This window comes from Hyperolius riggenbachi, chromosome 2 (assembly GCF_040937935.1).
Source record: "Hyperolius riggenbachi isolate aHypRig1 chromosome 2, aHypRig1.pri, whole genome shotgun sequence".
Classification (NCBI taxonomy): Eukaryota; Metazoa; Chordata; class Amphibia; order Anura; family Hyperoliidae; genus Hyperolius; species Hyperolius riggenbachi.
Window position 1 is genome coordinate 535,081,819 of NC_090647.1, and position 18,305 is coordinate 535,100,123.

General features: G+C 45.3%; 1 protein-coding gene across 1 annotated transcript in view; it reads left to right on the forward strand.

Annotated features, from left to right (window-relative positions):
- The window catches only part of NIT2 (nitrilase family member 2), a 41,183-nt gene that overhangs the window by 12,150 nt on the left and 10,728 nt on the right, over nucleotides 1-18,305 (forward strand). The window contains exons 3-5 of the mRNA XM_068270696.1: nucleotides 5,759-5,879; nucleotides 13,818-13,906; nucleotides 17,581-17,674. Coding sequence (XP_068126797.1) covers nucleotides 5,759-5,879; nucleotides 13,818-13,906; nucleotides 17,581-17,674 — 304 coding nt within the window. The remainder of the gene's footprint in view (nucleotides 1-5,758; nucleotides 5,880-13,817; nucleotides 13,907-17,580; nucleotides 17,675-18,305) is intronic.

An 18,305-nucleotide genomic window follows, 5' to 3' on the forward strand; every position in this document is an offset into this window, starting at 1 on the left:
ATAGATCGCTCGCAGATCCGACGTCCGATCACCTCCCAAGTGCAGTGTTTACATCTGTTCTCTACCCTAAACACCCACTAATTACCCATCAATCACCCCCTGTCACTGCTACCTATCAGATTAGACCCCTATCTGCCCCTAGGGCACTCAATCACCCGCCCACACCCTCAGAATGCCCTCAGACCCCAGCCCTGATCACCTCGCCAGTGCATTGCTTGCATCTATCCCCCCCTCTAATCACACCTTGAGACACCCATCAATCACCTCCTGTCACCCCCTAGCACACCTACCCATCAGATCAGGCCCTAATTTGCCCTGTGTGGGCTCCTGATCACTCGGCCAAACCCTCAGATCCCCCTCAGACCCCCTTCCGATCACCTCCCCAGTGCATTGATTGCATCTATTTTCCCCTCTAACCACCCCCTGAGACACCCATCAATCACCTCCTGTCACCCCCCTAGCACTCCTATCCATCAGATCAGGCCCAATACAACCTGTCATCTAAAAGGCCACCCTGCTTATGACCGGTTCCACAAAATTCGCCCCCTCATAGACCACCTGTCATCAAAATTTGCAGATGCTTATACCCCTGAACAGTCATTTTGAGACATTTGGTTTCCAGACTACTCACGGTTTTGGGCCCGTAAAATGCCAGGGCGGTATAGGAACCCCACAAGTGTCCCCATTTTAGAAAAAAAGACACCCCAAGGTATTCTGTTAGGTGTATGACGAGTTCATAGAAGATTTTATTTTTTGTCAAAAGTTAACGGAAATTGATTTTTATTGTTTTTTTTCCACAAAGTGTCACTTTCCGCTAACTTTTGACAAAAAATAAAATCTTCTATAAACTCGTCATACACCTAACAGAATACCTTGGGGTGTCTTCTTTCTAAAATGGGGTCACTTGTGGGGTTCCTATACTGCCCTGGCATTTTAGGGGCCCTAAACCGCGAGGAGTAGTCTAGAAAACAAATGCCTCAAAATGACCTGTGAATAGGACGTTGGGCCCCTTAGCGCACCTAGGCTGCAAAAAAGTGTCACACATGTGGTACCGCCGTACTCAGGAAAAGTAGTATAATGTGTTTTGGGGTGTATTTTTACACATACCCATGCTGGGTGGGAGAAATTTCTATGTAAATGGACAATTGTGTGTAAAAAAATCAAACAATTGTCATTTACAGAGATATTTCTCCCACTTAGCATGGGTATGTGTAAAAATACACCCCAAAACGCATTATACTACTTCTCCTGAGTACGGCGGTACCACATGTGTGGCACTTTTTTACACCCTAAGTACGCTAAGGGGCCCAAAGTCCAATGAGTACCTTTAGGATTTCACAGGTCATTTTGCGACATTTGGTTTCAAGACTACTCCTCACGGTTTAGGGCCCCTAAAATGCCAGGGCAGTATAGGAACCCCACAAATGACCCCATTCTAGAAAGAAGACACCCAAAGGTATTCCGTACGGAGTATGGTGAGTTCATAGAAGATTTTATTTTTTGTCACAAGTTAGCGGAAAATGACACTTTGTGAAAAAAAACTATTAAAATCAATTTCCGCTAACTTGTGACAAAAAAATAAAAACTTCTATGAACTCACCATACTCCTAACGGAATACCTTGGGGTGTCTTCTTTCTAAAATGGGGTCATTAGTGGGGTTCCTATACTGCCCTGGCATTTTAGGGGCCCTAAACCGCGAGGAGTAGTCTTGAAACAAAAATGACCTGTGAAATCCTAAAGGTACTCATTGGACTTTGGGCCCCTTAGTGCAGTTAGGGTGCAAAAAAGTGCCACACATGTGGTATCGCCGTACTCGGGAGAAGTAGTATAATGTGTTTTGGGGTGTATTTTTACACATACCCATGCTGGGTGGGAGAAATACCTCTGTAAATGACAATCTTTTGATTTTTTTACACACAATTGTCCATTTACAGAGGTATTTCTCCCACCCAGCATGGGTATGTGTAAAAATACACCCCAAAACACATTGTACTACTTCTCCCGAGTATGGCGATACCACGTGTGGCACTTTTTTGCACCCTAACTGCGCTAAAGGGCCCAAAGTCCAATGAGTACCTTTAGGATTTCACAGGTCATTTTGAGAAATTTCGTTTCAAGACTACTCCTCACGGTTTAGGGCCCCTAAAATGCCAGGGCAGTATAGGAACCCCACAAATGACCCCATTTTAGAAAGAAGACACCCCAAGGTATTCCGTTAGTAGTATGGCGAGTTCATAGAAGATTTTATTTTTTGTCACAAGTTAGCGGAAATTGATTTTAATTGTGTTTTTTCACAAAGTGTCATTTTCCGCTAACTTTTGACAAAAAATAAAATCTTCTATGAACTCACCATACTCCTAACGGAATACCTTGGGGTGTCTTCTTTCTAAAATAGGGTCATTTGTGGGGTTCCTATACTGCCCTGGCATTTTAGGGGCCCTAAACCGTGAGGAGTAGTCTTGAAACGAAATTTCTCAAACTGACCTGTGAAATCCTAAAGGTACTCATTGGACTTTGGACCCTTTAGCGCAGTTAGGGTGCAAAAAAGTGCCACACATGTGGTATCGCCGTACTCAGGAGAAGTAGTATAATGTGTTTTGTGGTGTATTTTTACACATACCCATGCTGAGTGGGAGAAAGATCTCTGTAAATGGACAATTGTGTGTAAAAAAATTAACAAATTGTCATTTACAGAGATATTTCTCCCACCCAGCATGGGTATGTGTAAAAATACACCCCAAAACACATTATACTACTTCTCCTGAGTACGGCAATACCACATGTGTGGCACTTTTTTGCAGCCTAACTGCGCTAAGGGGTCCAAAGTCCAATGAGCACCTTTAGGCTTTACAGGGGTGCTTACAATTTAGCACCCCCCAAAATGTCAGGACAGTAAACACACCCCACAAATGACCCCATTTTGGAAAGTAGACCCTTCAAGGTATTCAGAGAGGGGCATGGTGAGTCCGTGGCAGATTTCATTTTTTTTTTTTGTCGCAAGTTAGAAGAAATAGAAACTTTTTTTTTTTTTTTTTATCACAAAGTGTCATTTTCCGCTTACTTGTGACAAAAATAATATCTTCTATGAACTCACTATGCCTCTCAGTGAATACTTTGGGATGTCTTCTTTCCAAAATGGGGTCATTTGGGGGGTATATATACTATCCTGGAATTCTAGCCCCTCATGAAACATAACAGGGGGTCAGAAAAGTCAGAGATGCTTGAAAATGGGAAAATTCACTTTTTGCACCATAGTTTGTAAACGCTATAACTTTTACCCAAACCAATAAATATACACTGAATGGGGTTTTTTTTATCAAAAACATGTTTGTCCACATTTTTCGCGCTGCATGTATACAGAAATTTTACTTTATTTGAAAAATGTCAGCACAGAAAGTTAAAAAAATCATTTTTTTGCCAAAATTCATGTCTTTTTTGATGAATATAATAAAAAGTAAAAATCGCAGGAGCAATCAAATAGCACCAAAAGAAAGCTTTATTAGTGACAAGAAAAGGAGCCGAAATTCATTTACGTGGTAGGTTGTATGAGCGAGCAATAAACCGTGAAAGCTGCAGTGGTCTAAATGGAAAAAAAGTGGCCGGTCCTTAACCTCCTGAGCGGTATGGACGAGCTCAGCTCGTCCATCACCGCCGGAGGCTGCCGCTCAGGCCCTGCTGGGCCGATTTTTATCAAATAAAGTGCAGCACACGCAGCCGGCACTTTGCCAGCCGCGTGTGCTGCCTGATCGCCGCCGCTCTGCGGCGATTCGCCGCGAGCAGCGGCGAAAGAGGGCCCCCCTAGCCGCCTGAGCCCTGCGCAGCCGGAACAAAAAGTTCCGGCCAGCGCTAAGGGCTGGATCGGAGGCGGCTGACGTCAGGACGTCGGCTGACGTCGATGACGTCACTCCGCTCGTCGCTATGGCGACGATATAAGCAAAACAAGGAAGGCCGCTCATTGCGGCCTTCCTTGTTTATTCTGGGCGCCGGAGGCGATCGGAAGATCGCCTCCGGAGCGCCCTCTAGTGGGCTTTCATGCAGCCAACTTTCAGTTGGCTGCATGAAATAGTTTTTTTTTTATTTAAAAAAAACCCTCCCGCAGCCACCCTGGCGATTTAATCAGAACGCCAGGGTGGTTAAAGAGAACCTGTACTGAGTAAAAATATTTAAAATAAACACATGAGGTAACTTCAAATGAACATTACATACTTACCTCGCTGTGAGTTCCTCTCAGAAGCTCACAATTTTCTTCTGACAATAATCCCATCCAGTTCTGACAATATTTTGTCAGATCTGAAATATATCAGTTGCTGTCAGTAAAATATCAGTTGCTATCAGTTATAGCTGAGAGGAAAACTGATGTACCAGGTAATGTCCATGTTTCCCTATGGCTCAAGTGGGCGATGTTACAGTTTAACTGTGTGCTGACCAGAAAGCTGTTATGGGTAACGGCCATTTTCAAAATGGAGGATGGAAAATTCCCTTGATCAAAGTGAACAAACAGGACGCGGGACAGGAGAAAGACACTAAGGAGTAGACTACATGGAAGGTAAGTATGACCTGTGTATGCTTATTTTGACTTTTAATTTTCAGTTCAGGTTTTCTTTAAGGGGTAGAAAGCCCTAGGTCCTCAAGTGGTTAAACAGCCAATACAAACTTGCAGGTAGTCTAACTGTCACATAATGATGCTCTAGACCTAGGTCGCAATCATATCTAGACTAAGCCGGCATCAATCAATCACCCATACTGTCAATCAGAATGGCGCCCATACACACCACAAGTAGCCGCAGATCAATTGTGGAGAGTGTTGCCTAATCCTAAGCTCCCCATAGGGGGCACAAAGTCCACCTGCACTGCAGGAATGATATAGATCACACTAAATGTTAGCTACCCTTCTTTTATATGTCTACAACCATTGAACCCTGTTGTTGAGGATAGATGCATAAATACAATCCATGGGGCCGGCCCCCTATCAAAATTGTGATGGGGCCCCCAACTGTAGGCACACATATAAGATATAAGTGGATACTTTGCAGAGCCAGGACAAGGTTTTTCAACAGCAGAGGCAGACACTCCAAAGTGCCCCCCCCATTCCCTATTCATTTCCCTGGTGTCTAGTGTCCCCCCTCCTTCCTCTATACATTTCCCTAGTGGCAGTGGGGCCCTCCCCATATACATTTCCCTGGTGTCTAGTGGCAGTGGCCCCCTCCCTCCTCTATACATTTCCCTGGTGTCTAGTGGCAGTGGCCCCCTTCACCTATACCTTGACCTGGTTTCTAGTGGCACAGCTCTCCTATACATTTCTCTGGTTTCTAGTGGCAGTAGCCCCCCATCCCTGGTATAGGCCCGGGGAGGAGTGCCCACCTTCTATCCTCCCTTCCTCTGCCTGCACCCTTGCAGCTCTGAGTCCTGAGGCTAGAGCCTATCTGCAACAATCAGTACAAACCAAATCCAAGACAATGGCAACTTAATTAGATGATTAAAAGTACCAATTATTTCATTGTTATGCTATTCTGATCTCTGAAAATTGCAGTGGTGTCTACATTTTCTAAAGCAAGAATAGCTCTGTGGCGCCCTCTCCTGCTGGTGTCACTCCTCCAGGCCTGTGCCTGGTTTGTCTATGCCCAAAAAAAGCCCTGGTTGAAGGGCATCTGAGTTTGTGACTGCTCTGTGAGGACAGGAGAGAATTGCGGTAATGTGTGATCTGTGCATTCTGAACTGTTCCTCTGATTGATTAATTTGCCATTTTTCTTCTATCAGGAGTGCTTCAACTCTCCGTACGGTACCAAATTTTTCCCTGAATATGCTGAGAAGATTCCCGGCCAGTCCACACAGATGCTGTCCGACGTTGCCAAGGAGTGTGGGATCTATCTAATCGGAGGTTTGCATCTGCATTTTAAAGGATAGCTGTAGTGAGAGAGAAATGGGGTCTGCCATATTTATTTTCTTTTAAACAATACCAGTTGCCTGGCAGCCCTGCTGATCTATTTGGCTGTAGTAGTGTGTGAATCACACCAGAAACAAGCATGCAGCTAATCTTGTCAAATCTGACAATAATGTCAGACACACCTGATCTGCTGCGTGCTTGTTCAGGGTCTGTGGCTAAAAGTATTAGAGGTAGAGGATCAGCAGGATAGCCAGGCAACTGGTATTGCTTAAAAGGAAATAAATATGGCAGCCTCCATATTACCCTCACCTCTGGTTCACTTTAAAGGTACCCATTAAGGAAAACCAATCCAATTAGACCACATCAATCATTCTGAAATGTGGATCAATGAAATGATTGATGAAACGATCATTTGTTGTCGCATGGCATCCGATCCAATCCATCGTAAGGTCAGCAGTGGTGGGCCGAAATTTTGCATATGCAAAATTTCGCATCAAAATTCGCAATTACGCATCGTAATTGTAATGTGAAATTTTAGAGAAAATCGTAATTAATTTCGTATGTAAAAGTAATAATTCATAATTTCGCATAATCTTTCGCGTACATTTCTAGCCGACTTTGGTGGTTAAAGAGAACCCGAGGTGGGATTCTGACAATGCAATCCACGTACAGAGGCTGGGTCTGCCTATACTGCCCAGCCTCTGTTGCTATCCAGATCCCCCCTAAGCCCCCCCCCCCCCCCCTGCGCTCTGTGATCACCCATAAATCACAGCTGCGCTGCACGGGCTGTGTTTACCTCTGTAGTGTCAGTCTCGGCTCTCCCCCTGCCTCCTGCATAGCTCCAGTCCCCGCCCGCGTCCCTTCCCTCCAATCAGCGGGGAGGGAAGGGACGCGGGCGGGGACCGGAGCTATGCAGGAGGCGGGGGGAGCAGCAGACTGACAGTACAGAGGTAAACACAGCCCGTTGTGACACACTACGTGTCGGCAGTGCGGCTGTAATTTATGGGGGATAGCAGAGCGCAGGAGGGGCTTAGGGGGGATCGGGATAGCAACAGAGGCTGGGCAGTATAGGCAGACCCAGCCTCTGTATGTGGATTGCATTGTTAGAACCCCACCTCGGGTTCTCATTAATAGCAAAACCCCCATACATGCTATTGCTACCAAACTTGCTATATATGTTAAGGAGAATAGTAGGTACAAGTGAAAGAAAGAATCTTTCAAAAAGAACTTGTAGTTTTTGAGAAAATCGATTTTAAAAATACAAAGAAAAATGTTTTTAAACTCATTTTTCAGTTTTAAAAATGATTTTTTTTGCATTATTAAAATCGATTTTCTCAAACTGCACGGTCTTTTTAGAAAATTATTTTTCTGATTTGTACCCGCTATTCTTAAGAGCCCGTTTCCACTGGAGCGGAAACCGCCCTGAAACTGCAGAATTTAGACGCACACAAATCGCACAGGGAAACTCTGGCATAGGGGACAATGGCGCCGCCAGCTGAATCGCTTGCGGCAGCGATTTGGCCGGTACTGCCCTCAGAATTTGCTCGGGAGACTGCGAATCCCATAGCCGTGCATGGCACGGCTTCTTAGATTCGCCTGCGATCCCGTACACCCGGAAGTGCCGCCGCGCTTCTTTCTGACGCGTGCAGCATAAGTGGAAACGGTCCCTTACATATGTAGCAATTTTGGTGTCAGTAGCATGTATGGCGGCTTTGCTATTCGGCTAAAGTCGGCATAAAATTATGTGAAAATTTTACAGGAAATTACGAATGACTATGTGAAATCAATTGAATTCACAAATCGTAATTATCTATAGGTGTAATTGCGAAAATATACAAAAAAAAGTTGCATAATCATAATTAGCTGATTACGATCAATTCATCACTAAAGGTCCGTACACACGCCGGACTTTAGGCAACGACGGGTCCGTCGTTGCCTCCCGCTGGGTGGGCGTGTCAGCGACAGTCCGCCGGGCGGATCGCTCAGAAACAGCCGTATCAGTCTGACGACAGAGCGTACACACGCCGGACTGTCGCTGGCACGCCCACCCAGCGGGAGGCAACGACGGACCCGTCGTTGCCTAAAGTCCGGCGTGTGTACGGACCTTAAAGGTCAGTCGTTTGGGAGATTGTACCATTAATGGGCACCTTCAGTGCAATAAAATGTGGCTGAACTGTAACTGCTTTATATATAGATAGACTAGCTGGTTGCCCGGCGTTGCCCGGGTATGTATTTGGCTGGTGTTGGCTCCACCTACTTTTTCTAACCCTAACACACAATTACTCACTGACCAAGTTTGTGAGCTTTGCATTGTTTGGCACCAATAATTTGCATTGAAATGAAACAAATCTAATTGGCTGTGTGTGGCTCCACCCCCTTTTCTGAATTTGAACCCCAGTCACCCAATAAACAACTGTACCAGGTTTGAGGCCTGTGCCATTAACAGTGCAAGAATCGTAGCAATTAAATATTCCCCTTGAAAAGCAATAGGTGAAGTTTGATTCACTTTTGTAGGCTCCACCCACTTTTCTGAATATTAATCCCAGTCACCCAGTGACCAACTGTGCAAAGTTTAAAAACCCTGCCATTAACAGAATTGCTGCAGTTTACATTTTCCCAGTGAAATTTGTATTTGTCTCCAGCCACTGATGACCCGGCGTTGCCTGTGTATGTATTTGACTGGTGTTGGCTCCGCCCACTTTCTAACCCAAACACACAAACACTCAATGACCAAGTTTGTGAGCTTTGGCATCCTTGGCATCAATAATTTGTATATTCCCATAGAAATTAAACAAATCAGATAGGCTGTTTGTGGCTCCACCCCTCTCCAGCATTTGAACCCCAGTCACCCAATGACCAACTGCAGCAGGTTTGAGGCATCTGCTATTAACAGTGTAAAAATGGCAGCAATTTAAATATTCCACTTGAAAATCAACAGGTGAATTTTGATTGGCTATTATAGGCTCCACCCACTTCCCTGAATATGAATCTCAGTCACTCAGTGACCATCAGGGCAAAGATTGGGAACCCTGAAATAAACAGTGTAAGAATGGCTACAGTTTACACTTTCCCAGTGAAATTTGTTTTTGGCTCCGCCCACTTTTTGTAACCTGGACACAAAGTCACTGGCGAACTGAGGGGGCTATTCTGGGTGTCTGGAACCTCCCCCCTGCACTGAGCTGTGTATTCAGCCAGCCAAGCCCGCATAATATAAACAGCCTCATTCTCCCTCCCTTCTTACTTCTGGTGCTTCCCTCCAGCTAATAGAATGAGAGAGGCAGCCCAGCTTCCCTCACAAGAAGATGCAGCCTGCAGTGAGAGAATGTTGATTATGGAGTCCTGGACTCTCCACAGCACAGAAGTGTCCTACATGATGAAATTAGAGTGCAGGCAAGCTGGTAAATATGCACAGCATGATGCAGAGCTTGCCTGGACTCAGGGTCCGTGGGCAAACATCTGTCTGGTCTCTCCCCATTGTTATAATGACTGCATGTGTGGGTAAGGTGTTTAACAAGCTGAAACGTTTTTGACAGTCCCTAGACTCCAGGAGGGCTTCTTTCTGACTTGTGTGAGAGACTGACAGGGACAGGAGTCCGATTACAGGCAAGTAGCCTGTCTGATGTGGGACTGCAATACAGATAAGTTCTCTGCTCCATCTCAGGCTATTCTCAATTTCTCCACTCCTCTCTCTGGGCTAGTGCAACGCCAAAATGACAATAGCAATCGCTAGCAATTTGTGAGTGTGATTTTGTGAAGTGATTTTCAGAGCGATTTTTGAATGAATTGCTCAAAAACATGCTACATGCAGTATACCTGCGATTTTGAAAAAATCACAACGCTGCTGTGGGAACACCCACATAGGGTCATTAGTCAAGCGCTTTTCAAATCACTGTTGATTTGAAAAACGCTCAGAAGCACTCTTGGTGTGCACCAGCCTCCTTCATTCACCTTTGTTTCCCTCTTCCCCTAGAGCTGGCTGTGTGTTCTTGTCATACAGGAAAGCTAAATAAAAGTGCAATCCTGGTGAGGCAAAATATTATTATTTAGTATTTATATAGCGCCGCCATCTTCCGCAGATGCATATATCCCTGCATCATATGGGTATCGCTTGCGCTATGTGACACTATGTAGCATATTCCACTGAATTGTCCAAACTAAGTCTATCTCCTGGTCCTCTCTTGGGGAGTTGTTCCAGCGCTGTACCCCGTTCACATTTGCTGCTACCAGAAGCCCTCAGAAACACTCGTGTCCTTGAGTACTTCCAAAGATAGGCAGCTCCGTAATACGCCAGCGCACTTTTGTGCATGGGCAGTATGGAGCCACCTGTATTCGGAAGCACTCGGGGACATACATGCTTCTGGACCTTTCAGGAACCCCCCCCCTTAAAAATCCTGCGTTTGCCCCTGAAAGTCACTACTCCATGCCCAAGTTTGTGAGTTTTGGGGTCCTTGGCAACAATAATTTGTATTTTCCCATGAAATGAAACAAATCTGATTAACTGTTTGTGGTTCTGTCCCTATTCTGAATTTGAACCTCAGTGACCCAATGACCAACTGTACCAGGTTTGAGGCTTGTGCCATTAACAGTACAAGAATGGCAGCAATTTTAATATTCTCCTTGAAAAGTGACGTGATTTTTGATTGGCATTTTTAGGCTCCACACACTTTTCTGAATATGAATCCCCGTCACCCAGTAACCAGCTATGCTAAGTTTGAGAACCCTGCCATTAACAGTGAAGAAGGGCTGCAGTTTACAATTTCCCAGAAAAATCTGTTTTTAACTCCACACACTTTTTGTAACCTTGACACACAGTCACTACTCAATGACCAAGTTTGTGAACTTTTGGGTTCCTGGCATCAAAATTGTGCTAATGGAAGCAGTTTATCCAGCAAAGAAATCTGGCTGTTTTTGGTTCCGCCCCTTTACTGAATTTGAACCCCAAACACTTAACGCCCAACTGTAGCAGGTTTGAGGCCTCTGCCATTAACAGTGTGAGAATGGCTGCAGTTTCAATATTCCCCTTGAAAATCAATAGGTGAATTTTGATTGGCTCCTGTAGGCTCCACCTACTTTTCCAAATATTAATCCTAGTCACCCAGTGACCAACTGTGTGAAGTTTGAGACCTTGCCATTAACAGTGTAAGAAAAGCTGCAGTTTACATTTCCCCATTTAAAAAGTTAGTAGTTTTTGGCTCCGCCCACTATTTCTAATCTTGACATACAGTCACTTAATGACCAAGTTTATGAGCTTTGGGGTGTTTGGCATCAATAAGTTGCATTTTACCATTGAAATTAAACAAATCTGATTGGCTGTTTTTGGCCCGCTACCTTCAGAATTTAAACCCCAGTCTCCCAGTGACTGACTGTAGCAGATGTTAGGCCTCTGCCATTAAGAGTGCATGAATGGCAGCAATGTAAATATTCCCTTTGAAAATCAAAAGGTGAATTTTGATTGGCTGCTGTAGGCTCCACCCACTTTTCTGAATATTAGTCCCAGTCACCCAGTGGCCAACTGTGTCACGTTTGAGAAACCTGCCAATAACAGAATGGCTGAAATCTATCTAACAAATCTGATTGGCTGTTTGTGGCTCCACCCCTTTAGTGAATTTGGACCCCAGTCACCCAATGACTGACTGTATCAGGTTTGAGGCCTCTGCCACTAACAGTGTAAGAATGGTAGCAATGTGAATATTCCCCTTGAAAATCAATAGGTACATTTTGATTGGCTGTTGTAGGCTCCACCCACATTTCTGAATATTCATCCCAGTCACCCAGTGGCCAATTGTGTAAAGTTTGGGAACCCTGCAATGTAAAAAATGAAGTTGTTGGCACCGCCCACTTTTTCTAACCTTGACATACAGTCACTCAATCATCAAGTTTATCAGCTTTGGGGTCCTTGGTATCAATACTTTGTATATTCCCATTGAAAAATAAACATATCTGGCTGTTTGTGGCTCCGCCCCCTTCCTGAATTTGGACCCTAATCACCCAGTGACCAACTGTACCAGGTTTGAGGCATCTGCTATTACCAGTATAAGAGAATGGTAGCAGATGAAACATTCCCTTTGAAAATCAAAAGGTGAATTTTTATTGGCTGTTGTAGGCTCCACCCACCTTCCAAAATCCTAATCTGTCACCCAATGACCAACTGTGCAAAGTTTTGAGAACCCTGCTATTAACGGTGTAAGAATGGCTGCAGTTTATATTTTCCAGTGAAATTTGTTTTTAGCTCCGCCCACTTTTTGTAACCTTGACACAGAGTCACCCAGTGACCAAGTGTGTGAGTTTTCAGGTTCCTGGCATCAAAAATGTGTGATTTGAAGCAGTTTATCCACCAAGGAAATCTGATTGGCTGTATGTGGCCCCGCCCCCTTTAGTGAATTTGGACCCCAGTCACCCACTGACTGACTGTAGCAAGTTTGAAGTCTGCCATTAAAAGTGTAAGAATAGCAGCAGTTTAAATATTCCCCTTGAAAATCAATAGGTGAATTTTGATTGGCTGTTGTAGGCTCCACCCATTTTATTGAATCTTAATCGCATTCACCCAGTGACCAAGTGTGCCAAGTTTGAGAACCCTGTGATTAACAGTCTAAGAATGGCTGCAGTTTACATTTGACCATGTAAAATGAATGGCTGAAATTTGATTTGCTGTTTTATGCTCCGCCCACTTTTCCTGGATTTGTAACCTCGGTCACCAAGTGACCAACTGTGCCAAGTGTGGGGACTCTGGCTTGATTACTGTGAGAATGGCAGCCTTTTACATTTTTTCCATTGACTTGAATGGGTGGAATCTGATTTGCTGTTTGTAGCTCCGCCCACATGTGCAGGTGGGCCGCGAGACCCCCAGAACATATCATCCCAGGTAGTAAGGTATCTGTGTACCAAGTTTCGTTCAAATCGGTCAAGCCGTTTTTGCGTGATCGCGGCACACGCACACGCACGCACACACACACAATTTTATATATATAGATGGAGAGTGCCTTGGTTTCCTACACCACTTTCTTTTTACATATACCAGAGTGATACAATACAGTACAATACAATAACATTTGTAAAGCCATTTTTTCCATAGGACTCAAAGCACATAGATATGTCTCAGGCTTACTGCCTGGACTGTGTTACAGAGGAGATAGTCAGGTGTTCATAAATGCCAGACTAAACAGGTGGCTTTGCAGTTTAGACTTAAATGCTTCCAGGGATGGAGATGTCTTGATTGGGTGTGGCAGGGAGTTCCAAAGTGTAGGAGCAGCATGATGGAAGGGTCTGTCTCCAAAGGTTTTTAGGTGGCCTCTGGGGGTGACCAAGATTGTACAAGTAAGATTACATCATCAATGGGCACCACAAGGTGCACCATAAGGCCTCGTTCACATCAGGGCCGTTTCTGTGCGCTTTCCACAGCGCACTGCCCTGTGCGTTCAGCAAGGTATTGATTTTTCCATGTAACTAAATGTAGCTGGTTCACATCTATGCGCTGCGCTGAGCAGCGTTACAGAAACGTAGTGTTGCAGGCATTTCTGTGCGTTGAGCTGGAAAGCGCACAGCAATGCAAGTGAATGGGTCCGCTTTTTTAGCGCATAGAAGCGCGTACAAGCGCATAGAAGCGCATGCGTTTTTTACCCCTAATTGGAGAAAAAAATACATTTACATACAAAAACAAAGTTTTATTGACAACTGCTGCTGCTACAGTAAGCAAAACGTGCTTTAAAGAAGCGCAGCGCAACGCACAGAAACGCGGACTAAAGCGCACACAAGCGCATGCGTTTTTTACCACGCGCTTTCACACGTTTTTCAGCGCAGCAGATGTGAACGAGGCCTAGGGTCGGTAATTGTTCCCATATTTGATTCCCTGCCAGACAACCAATTGGTAAGCTAGCTGAACTCCCAAATGAATTGTGGAAGGGTGTAATATCCAATATTGTCATTTATTTCCAGGTTCAATACCAGAAGAGGATTCTGGGAAATTATACAACACATGTACGGTATACGGTCCTGATGGAGCATTGCTGGCAAAGCACAGGAAGGTAATGGAATTATTGTCATAGTACTTTAGACAGGTACTCTTCATTCACAGTGATTGTGGATTACTTACCCATAGATTGATTCACAAATCATATCTCGCAAATTATCTCACCTCACTTATTCTTCACTTTGACTACAATGAGAGATACGGGACCGTATTCAGCTCACTTTTTCTCCTACATTTTTCTCCTGGGTGATATTTTCACAAATTATCAATAGAATGCTTTGTAAGCCACTAGCAAGCAAGAAAATACTTTTCCACCTACTTTTTGGTACTTTTTCAATTGCACACTGCTGAAAAACTATTATAAACAGAGGATGAAACATTTTCTCCTAGGAGAAAACATCAAGGAGTGGTCCGAGGAAATTTAAAATAAAAAATCCACTTATCTGGGGCTTCTTCCAGCCCCTGGCATCCGTCCTGTGCCCTCGCCGCATCTCCGGTGGCTCCCGGTGTCCTCCGGTGGAGAAGCCGACCTCGCCAGGTCAGCTTCCGCGTTGGCTACCTCTGCTCCAGCGTGCGGTTCACTGGTCGCGCTGAGGTCATCTGGACTGTGCAGGGCAGGCGCAGTAGTTCTGCGTCTGCGCTGTACAGTCCAGATGACTCCAGCGCGACTGAGAGCCGCTCGCGCAGGCTTATTAGGAATCCTGCGCCAGAGGGTACAGAACGGCTGTCAGGGGCTGTAGGAAGTGGATTTTTTTTTTTTATTTCCAAAGTCCTCGGATGTGTCTTTTAACCTCCTTAGCGGTAACCCCGTGCTGGACACGGGGTAACCCGCCGCAGAGGATTCATCAGGCCCTGCTGGGCTGATTTGCATAATTTTTTTTTCAAACACGCAGCTAGCGCTTTGCTAGCTGCGTGTTTGGTCCGATCGCCGCCGCCCGCAGCCGATGCGCTGCTACCCGCCGCGATATAGGCCCCCCCCATGCCAATCGCCGCCAGGCTCCCTGTGACATCACGACGACGATGGCGTCACTCCGTTCGTCGCCATGGCGATGGGGGAAGCCCTCAAGGAAATCCCGTTCAGAACGGGATTTCCTTATGGGCAAACGGCGGCGATCGGAAGATACGAGGGGACGCCACAGGGAGGGGGGAAGCATGTAGCTAGCGCTAGGCTAGCTACATGCTACAAAAAAAAGTGAAAAAAACCCTCGCGCAGCCGCGGGAATTATTCCGCCAGGGAGGTTAAAGTGAATTGAATAAAGGCTAATTTGTAAGAGAAGCAAATAAGAAGAGATACAGTAAAAGTTGCCATACATCTCGACTTGGCGGCCGATCGATCATCCAATTCGATAATTATTATCAAATCGGATGAAATTCGGTGCCACCAAGGGCATGCCCGATCAAGAATGTGACCAATTGAAGTCCAAAATTGGTTGCATGTATCGATCGGGCAATGCTGCAAGATGTCAGGCCATCGTGGTCGATCGGGTGGTGCACAGCGGTAATGCGAGCAATTTCAGGACGAAAACTCAGCACTACTTCCTGTAGTGTATAAATGTGCCCCCGTGTGTGCGTTTGTACAAAAAACTGACTGAGCAAAGCATAATGCAAACTGCTAATGTTTTTCTTTCCCAAGGAGGTGCTCTCATAATGAAGAGTACCGTGCTGATGGTGATCCTAGGTTGCCATTTTGTCCTAGGCGATCGAGGAGAGGACATTCTCATGAACAATAAGGGCTTAATGAGAACACCAGGCCCAAGCATGTTAATGTTTGGAGAAAAATGTACTGATCCTTTTGCATTTCCCTCTGATTGGGCCGAATGGACCGAACAGGGAAGTAGGCAAAGATCACTTGTGCCAGGTGGAAACAAATATTTATTACAATTCCCTGTCCTGTGTCACTCACCGCACGGTGCCCATCTGTCTTCGGAATCCCCTACTTTGCCAGTAGTGGTATACACACCTCCATATAGGATGTGTGTGGCGTGTATACCACTAATGGAAGAGCGGGGGATTCCAAAGACAGATGGGAACAGTGTGATGGGTGAGACAGGACAGGTAATGTATAAATGCAAACACGGGGGCACATTTGTACACTAGGGGGGCTGTGGCGAGGAGGCAGCGATCTTGGCCAGTTCCTGAGAGATTTCATGCTGTAATTGATCGGGAATTGGCCTGCAGTGTATGGGCAGTCGACAGATCCGTCTCCGATCAGGTTCGATCAGAGAGACTATAAAAAAACGTTCCTAGCAGAAAATGGCTTCTGAGAGCAAGAAAGAGATAAAAAGGGGGATTTCTTATCAGTGAGAGTCGCACTGTAGTCACTTCCTGTCTGAGTCAGGACTGAGTCAGCCACTTACATACCTGATATGTAACTCTTTCATGCAGAGTAAAAAAAGGAACACAGCATAGTTATTTGTGTGCTAGGCACTGTACATACTCATGTCTATCTCATGTCACATGTCACTTCGGGTATCGTTTAAGAGAGAAAGTGAATTGAATGAAGGCCGTTGATGTGACTAAAATAAAATGTGTGTTTTATTGATTAACTCCCTTGCCATTCCAATTATCTCGGCAAGGGGGCGGCGCAGCACTTTTATTCATGTAGCTAGCGTGGCGGGTAGCGGCGAATTGGCGGCGATCGAGATATGCACGCAGCTAGCAAAGTGCTAGCTGCGTGCAAAAAAAAAAAAGTGAAAATCAGCCCAGCGGGGCCTGAGAAAGGACATCTAAAGTGAGAAGCATATGGTGGCTGCCATATTTATTTCCTTTTAAATACCAGTTGCCTGGCAGCCCTGCTGATCTCAACTGTAGTAGTGTCTGAATCACACACCTGAAACAAGCATAGGGCTAATCCTACGCGTCAGTCAGAAATATTGGATCTGCATGCTTGTTCAAGGTCTAATGCTGGGAATACATGGGTCGTTTTTGAGCCATTTAGATGGCTCGATAGATCATTTCCGACACGTCCGATCTCCTGCCCGATCGTTTCGCCACTCGATTCTGCATTCAACACAATGGGAAAAGATAAGAAAAACGAGCGGAAGATCAAAAAATCACCTGTGGAATCGAGTGGGGAATCCATTGAGCGGGAAAATCGAGCCCAGCATTAGGCTAAAAGTATTAGAGGCAGAGGATCAGCAGGACAACCAGGCAATCTGTATTGTTTAGAAGGAAATAAATATGGCAGCCTCCATATCCCTCTCACTTTAAGTGCCTTTTAAGGCTAGCTTCACAGTGGGCATTGCGCTGCACTAGCTGTAAAAGCAGGAATGGAACAGGAAAGTCTCTCTGCATGTTATCCATGCATTTACTACCAATGTAATGCGCATGTTTCGGGGTAACGCACTGCATGCAGTGTGTTGGGATGATGCACTCTGTTATACTGCAACAGCAGTACTATAAATGCTGCTTACAGGGCTGTGGAGCTGGTACAAAAATCATCCTCCGTTTATAAAACCACCGACTAACTCTGACTCCACAGCCGCGGTTGCTTAGGTGTTACATTTCGGTGCGACGTTCCCAGCTACAATGCGGCCACAACGTCACACAACTGTAAACGTAGCCGGAATGAAAACACTCTTTCCTTCCCGTGTGGCCGTCGTATGTTCAGCTTGTTTACCTTTACGCTACAAAGATTTAATCATATTGAATACGGTTGTGCAATCAAGATTGTGTCGCGTATATTAAGTTCTCTTTTTAAACTAATATCTAACCACTTACGGTCCACAGATACATCTGTTTAACATCGATGTTCCGGGAAAGATTCGCTTCCAGGAATCGGAAACCCTCAGCCCTGGAGACAGTTTCTCTGTGTTTGACACACGTATGTAATGCTTGGTGAGGGGCGTGTCAGTGTGTATGTGATGCTTGGTGAGGGGTGTGTCAGTGCGTATGTAATGCTTGGTGAGGGGTGTGTCAGTGTGTATGTAATGCTTGGTGAGAGGTGTGTCTGTGCGTATGTAATGCTTGATGAGGGGCGTGTCAGTGCGTATGTAATGCTTGTTGTCACAGACGGTTGCGGGGCCGCAGACGTGTCCTGGAACCGCCCGTAGAGAAAAAGCGATCGCACTCGATTCTCTGCATCGATTGCGCTTCAGATCAATAGAATCTGGATTGATTGTGTAGGAGCATCTACAGTCTTGTCTTAGCTGAGAGAATCCCTGTAAAAGCCTGGGGGGAGGTGTTAATTAGCTTGGACATATTCCCTGTGGAAGGCAGAATAACATGGAGGCAGTAATTCCCTTTTCTGTTCTGGGAACCAGGTGACACCTAGCTGATCTCACGCTTAGATGTTAATTAGCCAGAGGTGTAAAACACCAAAAATTTGTTCAGCTAGAAGGAAGCTTCCCCAGGAGCCAGCAAATTAGCTCACTCTGCCTTTTGGGAAAAGACAGGATGAGCTCACAGCAGGAGATCAGACTACCCAGCCAAACCGTCTCCATGGCTTAAAATGG